This window comes from Megalobrama amblycephala, linkage group LG16, assembly GCF_018812025.1.
Source record: "Megalobrama amblycephala isolate DHTTF-2021 linkage group LG16, ASM1881202v1, whole genome shotgun sequence".
Classification (NCBI taxonomy): Eukaryota; Metazoa; Chordata; class Actinopteri; order Cypriniformes; family Xenocyprididae; genus Megalobrama; species Megalobrama amblycephala.
In genome coordinates this window covers 5,388,400-5,399,912 of record NC_063059.1, presented here as the reverse complement: position 1 = coordinate 5,399,912, position 11,513 = coordinate 5,388,400, and the positions used below count along the sequence as shown (strand labels likewise).

Sequence of the window (11,513 nt, the reverse complement as noted above, 5' to 3'; positions counted from 1 at the left end):
CTTCGTGAAACTTCAAACCATTTGCGGATCATTTGTTTCTAACCACTGACTCGGGACTGCCAAAGTCACGTGATTTCAGTAAACGAGGTCGTCAATAATACATATTTCGATAATATAACGAAATGTCGAAATGGTTCGACGTTACGTATGTCTAAGTATTATTTTTACCAAATTTTCGATCAATTTTATAAATTTGTAGACATTTAATGACACATTTTTATAATAAAAAAGAAGAGTTGTACAAGCCCTACAAAAATTATAAAGACACAATATTTAATGGTAGCCTATTAGAATTTGTTAATTGAATTTATTAGCTACTTAAATAAAACATTTGGAATTTGTTTGTAAAAGTTTTTTTTTTACATGTTTGGGCTGAGCAATTGGTTATCAGTTGAATCAAAGTTTCAAAAACCTTGTTTTCCCCCATCAGGTTTTTAATATACCAGCTACTGTATCTTTTGAGTGTAGAAAGTTCCACACCTGTCCGCATGAAATTTGTTTAATTAACGTGCTGAAAATTTTCTTCTTCTTTCTTGCATAAAAAAAACAACAACATAAAAGACAGAACAGATAGAACCTCAACAGGAATTATATATATATATATATATATATATATATATATATATATATATATATATATATATATATAAGAACCTCAACAGATATATATATATATATATATATATATATATATATATATATATATATATATATATATATAAATAATAGCCTACATATAATAATAGGCTTATAATAATAAGGTCATGTGATGTCAACATGGTGAGTAGGCGACCCGCTCCATGTAAAACAAATCGTCATTTTCTTTAAGACTGATATGTCTTGAGTCCTCATATCAAATGAGTGTATATTATAGTAATATTTGTCAAAAGTGTTGCTAATTCCTTTGTTGAAGCAGGTGGCTTTCTTCTATAGCCTACTACAGCAAGTGAGGCCATAGATCAAATGTTTAGTGTGGTACAGGCTTATTGTTAGTGATGCATCTCATGTAGGCCTAGTTGTCTTTGACATGTATACTAAAAGCAACAAGGCTTTAAAAAAGAAAGACAAAAGTCTTGAGTTTTGTCATTGCAAAATAAAATTTGAATTCCCAACCACACTTTTTTCTGAGCTTCTTGGTTTGTACTCCTACCACAAGAGCCCCATATGTTTCTTTCAAGTAGTTTCAAATCTAATTTAAAATCTGTTTTTAGCTTCACTGCTTTGTCAAATGCAATCAAAAGGCTCTATTAACCACATTATTTAAACTGATTAGGGTTGCAATTAACCATCAACGGCACCCCAAAAGCGCCCCCTGTCGGAACTAAGTGGAATCTGCGTTATTTGTTTGTTTTCCATCTTTCAGATATTTGCCTTCAGGTCAAGTAATTAACAGTCAATTATGTCATCAAGTACTGTTTGGTTTACAAATGAGTTGTGACAAATATGAAAGAGTTAAGTGTTTTTCTCTTGTGGACTTGTGATCTTTTATCTTGAGCAATCAGCGCAACAGATAAATTCACTTACAAACAGAATATCAGACGTCATTTCATCCCCAACAAAACTGCAAGTTACAATGCTTTGATTATGTGTTTTAGAATATACTGTTATTTTTATTTTGTCCTCCCTGGCAGTATTGGTCCTTGTGGAAGACGTCAAGGTGAAACCTGAACAAGATGACATCATCTGTAGTATAATAGTAAACAAAGCAGTTGCACATCACAGCCACAGGGCGTCGCTGTATTTACGTATTCCTTAACATACGTTTAATGCTCTTGTTCTGTCACATTGCCAATTTTAATTTTTCATTGAAAATCATTCAAACAAGTCTTTCAAAACATATAGATTTTTAGGTTACTTGTGAGTGTGTATCCAACTTTCCATTTCCAAGTATAGTCTTCTCTTCATTTATAATGGCACGCTCCAATACACAGCACTAATTTGTATGCCAGAGCATGACTTCTTGCAACACTGGGAAAGGCTTTGTGAGAAGCAACATTATGGAATTCATCTATATTGCACATAATAACTGGATAATTAAAAAAAAAAAAAAAATAGTGTCTTAAATGTGCTGCAGTGTTTAACTGGCTGGTGCAGATCATCTATTTGTTGATTTTGCAATATTAATGAACCAGTTTATGCATTATAATGCATACATGGACCCATTACACTTTTTTAGATGAGGCAGAAATACTCATCACTGATACAGTCACATCAGATATTAACTATAATATGCTTATCAGTAGCTACGGAAGGAAAAAAAACAGGACAGTTTTCTAAAAAAAGAAATGTTTACTTCAGACACATTCTTGAATGTCAAACAAAGCTGCATTCTTGTAATTAGAGTGGTATTCAAAGTACAGTTAAAGGACCTTATGACGGCAAATACGAAAAATATTTTTAAAAACTAATATGATAGTGCACTACAGATCTACATGAACCAGATAATTGTGCTATGCACCTTCAGAGAAACAGTTCAAATCATATCATTCAACCTTAAACTGTTCCTGGCAAGAACTACCACTAACGAAAAACAAAGATAAAAAGCAAAATTTAAAGACTGAAGACACATAGTGTTAACTTTACAAAAGGAGAATAACACTGTACATCTTAAAAACGTCGCATATACACAGCCTAACAATTCTTGTTTCTGCTGTATTACGTTTGAAGATGTGAATCGTGTACAATTGGGTTTATGGCATGAACAAGAACCTAGGCTACATCAGTAGCTAATCTACTCATCATCCTCCTCATCTTCCTCCTCCTCCTCCTCCTCTTCTTCATCTTCATTCTCATCATCATCCTCCCCACCATCTTTTTTGGACAAGCCTGCAATTCCCTTTGTGCGGTATAGGGCAATATCCTAAAGAAGATTTTAAAAATGAACAAATAGGGCAGGTGCCTAATCTTTAATATTCAATATTCAAGTTTGAGAATATTAAAGAGTACTCAGGAGGGAAAAGAAAAAGAAACACTACCTTGTCATACTTCTCCTTAAGCTTCGCAGCTTTCTTCTCATAGGGCTGCTTCACCTCAGCCGATGAACTGTTCCACATTTCTCCAAGCTTCTTGGCAATGTCTCCGATGGAAAGGCCTGGGTTCTCACCCTTAATCTTAGGGCGGTAGTCACCACAGAAAATAAAGAACGCCGACCTTTCCAGGGGGAAAAACATGCATTCAAACCAAACCATTTTGAAAAATATATTACAATATATATACTATATTTTCAACAGGAGTGCAAAGCTTGAACGTACGGTGGTCTCTTGGGTGCGTTGGGATCCTTAAATCGCCTCTTCTTCTCTCCCTTCGGTGGGATGTAGTTCTTCATTTCTCTCTCATAGCGAACCTTATCTTGCTTGGCCATATCCTCAAACTTACCCTTCTCTTTGGCAGACATTGTCTGTTGAGAACGAGAAAAAGCTGTATCAAAAAGTGCAAATTACATTACAAAGATTTTGCCAAGTAAGCCTAAAAGCATAACATATATAATATTTATATAATACAACAGCATAATATTAATCCATGTTTTTCAGAACAGTACCTTCCATCGCTCTGAACACTTCTTGGAGAATTCAGAGAAGTTAACGGTGGCTTCAGGGTGCTTCTTTTTGTGTTCTTCACGGCAGGTTTGCACAAAGTAGGCATAAGAGGACATCTTTCCCCTGGGCTTCCTTGGATCTTTACCCATCTTTACTACCCTCTGGAAAAAAGATCATCTTAACTAAATGAAAGTGACATGCTATAATCATTTTATAATTTGTATTCTTGTACAATTATTATCCAAATGCTTCCTACATGCATTAATGGAGCATGTATATAACATGTATTAATATATATATATATATATATGCAAAAAATATATGTATGTATATATGTATTATTGTGTGTTTTTATGTATATGTATGTATATATTATATGTGACCCTGCTGGACCACGAAACCAGTCATAAGTCACACGGGTATATTTGTAGCAATAATCAACAATACATTGTATGAGTCAAAATTATCAATTTTTCTTTTATGCCAAAAGTTATTATTATGATATTAAGTAAAGATCATGTTCCATGAAGATATTTTGTAAATTTCCTACAGTAAATATATAAAAAAAGATATTTTTGTGAGTGGATATGCATTGCTAAGGACTTCATTTGGACAACTTTAAAGGTGATTTTCTCAAAATTTTGATTTTTTTGCACCCTCAGATTCCAGATTTTCAAATAGTTGTATCTCAGACAAATAGAAAGCTTATTTATTATTAAATGTCAATTTCAAAAAGTTGACCCTTATGACTGGTTTTGTGGTACAGGGTCACACATTAATGTGTGACCCTGTATATATATATATATATATATATATATATATATATTTTTTTTTTTTTTTTTTTTCATTACAATTTAGATTTATATATATATATATATATATATATATATATATATATATATATATAAAATTACAATCATAATAATAACTACAATACTAGTAATACTAATAATTATTACAATACTAATATGTATATTAATATATAAGTATTGTAATTATTCACTGTGAGGGACATAATTGCTCTAAAAAAGATTGCTGTTGAAATGTGCAGTGAAATGACATTATTGAGATGACGGTGAGATGCACAAAGACACCTCAGGTTCACGGTGAAAGACAAGGACATCCTCCATTTCGTGAATAAAAACGCATATTTAATGATGCATTATTAATTCCCACTATTGTATCTATACATTTACGTGTATTTCACACTAACAGAGCATCCACAGCAGCATTGACCATGAGCGGGCAGATAGATTACATAGGGCCCGCCTTAAAATGCCTAAACGGTGCAACAATAATATTTCTTCTTCCATTTTGAAAAAGCCGTCTTCATGAGAGAAAGTCCCCCTCAATTGTCTCCTCCCACATTCCTGGGTAATTTCTAGGACCTAAAATCACCGCACTTTGTCCGTTTTTCGCCCCTGTCCCGCCGCTTTCCGCTATTATCGCCTCCCCTATGGAAGAAGTCGGTCTGTATGGACACAGTGTCTGTAACTATAAGCGCAATGCAATGGGAGTTTCGCTCTCGTAAGTCCTCCGTTCAACTGGAGCCACATGAGCTCAGCTAGCAGAGCCAACATGGCTTCCTCTCTCCCTCCCTTTATGTCTGCCAGCCAAAGCCGCATACACACACAACACTGGCGCTGTGAAACAATATAATATCATTTTACCCCCTCTTTATCGCTCGAATTTGCTAGGAAAACACCGGCGTTCCCTGAAATAGACCCTCGAGCTTTTATAGGAGTTGAAAAAAGCGATGCAAACGAGCTCGGATGAATTTTATTTTATTAGTTAAGTTGAATGGCGCTTACACCCCGTCCGTCTCCATCCCCCGCCACTCACAGTATCCTCCGCAAGCCAGCCATATTATATTACAGAAGACGGCCGCACACGTCCCGTTCAGAGAGGAAAATTCACAAAATGACCAGCACATTCCCTCGGGACAGGTAAATCTGACAGAGGTGTTATTTTAGTGTGTTTGCGAGGATGCCAAGTGACGTTACGTCACTGGCTCACACAATAACACCTCAAAAAGACCTCAAAAAGCTAACTGCTTTAGCTGGGATGGCTACCTGACGAATATTACAGCCCATCCTATTGGAATACTATCAAAAAAACAATCATGTTTCATCTTAAGAAGATTTTTTCATTCAGGACATTTGACTGTGTAACTAGGCGCACTGACTGACTGATTCTGACAAAGATTGGTCGCTCTGCGCTCACGAAATTACCACGCAACTACCAAGGGAAATGTGTTGTAATAAACGATGCTATTTAAAAAATAGTTAATTAAGGCCTTGACAAGCATATTTTGACAAAACTCACCAGCCTTCTCTATCTGCAGCTTCAGTGGATGCCTAGATAATGGGGCTTTGAAGTACAATAACACCGATGCGCGCTCTTCCAAGTGCGTGCAGAACCCTCCGCTCAAGAGAGACACAGTATACAGCCGCGAATCCTATTGGCTACCGCCAAGTCCCGAGCGCCTGTGATTGGCTGTCTGCGCACTATAGCTCCTACGAGAGCGGAGGTGCGGTTGGATGTTCGTCGGCGAAACGTCATATTTTTTAACGGCGCGTGAATATGAAAAACTATCCGCTGGTACAAGTGTAATAGTATATCAGACACCGTTTTGTACTGCGGTGAACTTACTGTAGCACATGTAAGCGCACCGTTCTCGTTGAGGTAAAGGTTTCTAATTGTATGATGAATATTTGCGTTAAACACATAGTATTTCAAAGATTTCACAGCGAAACAGCAACGGTCGAAAGAAAAAAAAAAAGACGACGAGGGGGTCTGGTCCCCTAATGAAGGCTTTAACCCTTTTAAACACATTGTTGTGAGTTTTACAAAGTGCCTTAAACAAATTTAATTCTATATATTAGGCAAGGAACGTTTCAATTGCATTTCAAATGATTTTTCCCGCAACCATAGCAACGCCCCTCAAGCAAGTATGCAAAGTATTTATCACTTAATTGCATATTCACATTATGCATTAATTCGCGTGCTTGTTTTGAAATAGTGCAAATGCAAAGGCTGAATTTTCCATTCAACAAACTATAAAAAGTAAATTAATAATAATCGATCATATTTCTTTTAGAAACTTGTTTTATAACTCGCGATATTCCAGCTCAAGACACAAGACTGTAAATCTGATGCCTTTTTAATTTATTTTGTTTAAGGAAGCAATTAGCCAATATTTTGTCGATAAAATTGGTCTATTTTATGATTGTTGCTGTTATTATTCCTATTATTATTAGCCTATTTATAATATGGTGCTTTTTATTCCTTATATGTTGGCTACTACTATTAAGTCTGTACATTTGCATTCCTTTTACATGTATGTTTTGTTATTGCCTACCTTGGCAAAGTTGAAATGCACCATATAATGTTTTCCACTGAGCGGCGCTACGCCCTAATAAAATCTAACTTAACTCCAAAAGGTTGGAGATAATTCTTAAGAAATTTACTGATTCTGTTTCTTTAACGTTAATGATTTTTAGTATTAAGAAACGTGATAAAAGGAATACAGCTCGTGGACAATTATAATCCTAATGCATATTTTACATCCTTTGCATGTTTTGATGTTTTATTTTGCATTTAGGGCAATTATTTCAGTCAAAATCAAATCATGGCATATACCTGGACCTTGGTTTCAGTGTGCTGTCTTCTACTAAGCTTTTTGGACGCTTCGCTTGACATTGTCAGCTGGTCTTTGGGTTTGCTTGCGTTCACGTGCGGCCCTGTGCCAGCAGAAAGACCCCCGCGGAGCGTCAATTTGCTCTGTGTTGTGCGTTTCCTATAACAACGCCATCTTACTGATAACATCCGATTACATGGCATTAGCAATTCAGATCAAAAGGCGAACAGTTTCTAAAACAGGTGCATCAAAACTAAAAGTCAGGACAGGATTATTACCATCGCATTTCTTACATCGCACTGACCTGTAAAACGACGAAGATACTGGTAAACAGCACAGTAACCTCAGATACTGGACACACTATTGTCGTTTGGACATCAGTAGCAGAGTCAGATATTTCATATCTGTGAAGACAACCATGGCAAATTATGGTTAGACATGTTTATTGTGATATTTAAGTTAGTTTTCAGTGTGTTACTTAAGTATAATTTTCATTGCATTTTAATCTAGATGTTAACAAAAAGTGGGATGTGTATGAGACTTCTCATCAAAGAGATTTCATCTATAGACCCATCTCATCTATTCCGACTCCAATACGGTGAGTTTCTTGTTAACAGAAGTGATGCAAATGTCTGTGTTGAGAATCATCTCATTTTTTCTTACTTGTTTCATACACAAGGCCGAAAACATCTGGCAAGATCTATAGAAATTCACATGCATTGGATGATCCAGTGGGTGTGACTGCATACAGTGAAGACTTCTGCTGGAAGCCTGTGTCAAAGACAGCCTGTATAAGGTCTGCCACAGCATCAGGAAACAGAAGGAACAACCCACACCCAAGAAGGGTAAATGGCACATTTTGTAATTTTCTGTGTTTGTTGGTTTGTACTAATGTATAATTTGAAAGCGTCTGCGTGTACTAATGCTTGAATGAATGTGTACTAGCTGTTAAACTTCAAAAAAGCACATCAGTAGCACTATATTTGTGTTTCATGGAAGAAAGAAAGTCATAGAGGTTTGTAAAAACACCAGAATGTACACTCTTGTAAAATAAAGGTTATAAAAGGGGGTTTTCACAATGATTCCATATACAAAAAAAATTTGGTTCCACAAAGAACCTTTGAGTGAACATCTTAATCTGAAGAACCTTTTTCCACTTTAATGAACCTATTGTTCATTGGAAAGGTTCTATCGATTCTTTAATAAACCATGGATGCTAATAAAGTACCTTCATTTTTAAGAGTAGGCCTACCATACTTTTTCTTTCTTTTACCACAAAGGAGTTCATGGTGTGGAGGCATAGTGCAGATCAAATTAAACACTTTGATGGTCGTTCCTCACTTCAACTTGCATTGTCTGAGAAGGAAATCCAAAAGGCTCTGAGTGCCCAGTACAGGTCGACCTACAGGACTGATTTTCTTGGATTACCTCAAGGTGAGTAATTACTGCACAGACATTATAGGTTTATACTCTGAAAAGCATTTGAATCTTATTTAACATCAAGGTCTAGTGGTTCCAAAGATTGTATATCTTATTATGACTGAAACATCTCAATGTCTTGTTATATTCTGTCTGAATCACAGGAATTTTGAAGAATCATGCAATCTTTGCACCTTTAAACCATAGTCATGCTGTCAACTACTATACTCAGACTGAAATGAGGCACAACTACCGCCCACCCAAATCAAAACTTGAACTTCTGGGGAACAACTCTCGCTATGGGTGCAATAGGCTGCATGGTATAGCAGCGAAGGGTATTGGTAAGCTTCTGCAAACCTGCAACATTTCTGTTTTAACAAGCCTAAAAGACCAAACTACTTGAAGATAACCAACTCTGTCAGTATTCTGGACACAATGCAAAAACAAAGGAGTAGACTAGACATGCAATGAATTACAAGTTTAATTGTAAGTTAATTATTCGTGTAATAAGAGTTATTCAGTCAGTTAGTTGACAATTGCAAGGTACACCTTATAATTATGCAAAATCAAGACAAAAAGCATGCACAACACCAGCAAAAATATGCTCAAAATGGGTGCTCGACCAAAAAAGAAAAACGGGAGGAAAAAAGTCAGCACACCAAAGCTCCAAAAAATATGCGAAAATTTCTAATATAAGACTCCCACCTCGTTACGTTTCGAGCACACAGGCTCTTCGGAGCTTTGGTGGGCTGACTTTTTTCCTGTTTTTCACACTTTATAATTATTCAATTATTGTTAAAGAGGCCATTTTATGCCCTTTTACAAAGTCTTGATTTTGTTTTGGGGCTCTACTAGAATAGGTTTTCATGTTCAAATATATATAAATATTTTTCACATTTTTTACTTTGTTGCAACACCTCTCTTTCCAGTCAGTAACACTCTATTTACTTCCTGTCTCTATGAAGCCTCTCCTTCCCAAAAGTGCAATGTGCTCTGATTGCTCAGCTGGACCAGTGTTTTGTGATTGGTCAATCGCATCAGGCATGTTTCAGAAATGTCACGAGCTTCAATACACAACTCAAGCCCCGGAACACACCAAGCCGACGGTCGGCCGTCGGGCAGGTTTTGTAAATCGGCTGACTAAGTTTTCTCAGTCTGCTCCACACCGTCGGCTCAAGTTGGTCCTCGTCGGCTTTCTTTCGGCCGATTGGACATGTTGAATTAGTGTCGGAGCTCGTCGGTCAGTCGGGCCATCAGATCATTCTGATTGGCTGTTCAGCTACTGCCACCTGCTGGTACGGAAAGGCATTTCTTATTTTACGTAGGCGCAGAAGGGACGTGCTACTTGGCCGTTGAGTGTCGAATGTTGGTTTGGTGTGTCAGGGCAACTTTGGACCCAGACGCTGCCGACGTGAGCCAACCCCGCAATCTGCTTTCGTTGCCACTAGTTCGTCGGTGTCGGCTTGGTGTGTTCCAGGCTTAACTCAACCAGGCCACGACCCTTTATTTTACATATGCCTTGGGTGGAAACTATTTATATGAGGAACGGTGTGATGTGGACATTCCTGGAAGACAATTCAAGAGTACAATCAAGGCGTTTCAGGGAGTTCAGAAAATTGGTACTTTGTGCTTCGTTGCTTTGCAGACATTTTCGTACACAAACAGCAAAATTTACACACTAAAGAAAGCTGAAATTGTAAAAAAGCATAATATGTCTTCTTTAACAAAACACTACTACACCAGTATGACACACAAATTAGAGAAGAATGACACTCTTTTCTTTTACATTTTAGTCCCTACAGTGATTCACAGCCACATCAACAATCAGGAAAACAGCAAACTGCAGACCACCTACAATAAACATTTTGGAAGCGAACATACAGATGTCTCCTCAGTGCTCAAATCAATCTCACCTCAGACGTTTCAACAGATTTGTAAGAAATTATCTGATAAAGGTGAGAATGAGTGATGCTGTATCCTATAGAAATCCTACGGATCTTGCTTGAAAAACGTACATAAATATAATTCCTATTATTATTCCCAGTTATTGTGTTTAGTGTTATTTATTTTTTGTCTTTTACCAGAAAAAAAGGATGTGAAGACATTACGTATAACCTCTTCTCATGGATGTAAGGTGAAGAATACTGGTGTATTCATGCAAGCCCCTTCCACACTGGAGAGGATGTCAGCCTGGCCTGGGCCTTTATAAACATGTTATTTTGAACCATGAAAAGCTATATGAATATGTGTGCTGGGCCTTTATAAACATGTTATTTTGAACCATGAAAAGCTATGGTGAATATGTGTGCATTGTTTTTTAGGCTTCTGATTTTCTTCCAGGAGACAAAACACTCTTAATATAATGATACTGCCTTTATTCATCTTTGATGGTGTGCTTAATAAAACACTCGAAGTAAACTGATAACAGGCATAAATCATTTTTACTATACACAGTTCATTTTTTGTTTTGAAATTTGTCCAAGCCACATTTGGCAAAAATAGATTAAAAAATATCATTAATAAATCTCTTGAGCACTGTTGAGCAGATTTGTAAACACCTCTGATTGGCCATTGTGTTCACACGCTCATCAGATATGTCTGTGATTGGCTGCAATCAAAGCACGGGAGCGATTGAAAGCATGCCGGAGTATTTGAATTTGAAAGAGTGAGCGGAGTATTTGAAAGCAGGCGTCTATCAGTGGACCAGCTCCCATGTGTATCTGTAGCGCTCAGTAAAGTGCGTCATTGATGTCCATTTACAACATGTTTTTGAAGCGTTGATCATTGTAGCCAATCACAGATATGTGCGTGAATACAATGGCCTATCAGGTGTTTACAAATACACTCAACAGCACTCAAAGCGTCACATTTTTAAAATTTCAGTACCTACTTAGTATCAAAGTTGGTACTTTTGACAA

General features: G+C 36.6%; 2 protein-coding genes across 2 annotated transcripts; one reads left to right on the top strand and one right to left on the bottom strand.

The window, feature by feature from the left end:
- Nucleotides 1-2,274: 2,274 nt before the first annotated feature.
- On the bottom strand, nt 2,275-6,002 carry hmgb1b (high mobility group box 1b). Its single transcript, XM_048161840.1, has 5 exons — nt 5,862-6,002; nt 3,539-3,697; nt 3,252-3,397; nt 2,976-3,150; nt 2,275-2,860 (listed from the first exon to the last, which is right to left on the bottom strand). The coding sequence occupies exons 2-5, from the start codon at nt 3,683-3,685 to the stop codon at nt 2,732-2,734; spliced, it is 597 nt and encodes a 198-aa protein (XP_048017797.1). The 5' UTR covers nt 3,686-3,697; nt 5,862-6,002; the 3' UTR covers nt 2,275-2,731.
- A 1,328-nt stretch (nt 6,003-7,330) lies between these two features.
- Nucleotides 7,331-10,875, top strand: LOC125249529 (testis-expressed protein 26-like). The gene is made up of 7 exons (XM_048161839.1): nt 7,331-7,607; nt 7,687-7,774; nt 7,856-8,021; nt 8,457-8,610; nt 8,760-8,936; nt 10,389-10,550; nt 10,680-10,875. The coding sequence occupies exons 1-7, from the start codon at nt 7,595-7,597 to the stop codon at nt 10,802-10,804; spliced, it is 885 nt and encodes a 294-aa protein (XP_048017796.1). The 5' UTR covers nt 7,331-7,594; the 3' UTR covers nt 10,805-10,875.
- The last annotated feature ends 638 nt before the right edge of the window (nt 10,876-11,513 follow it).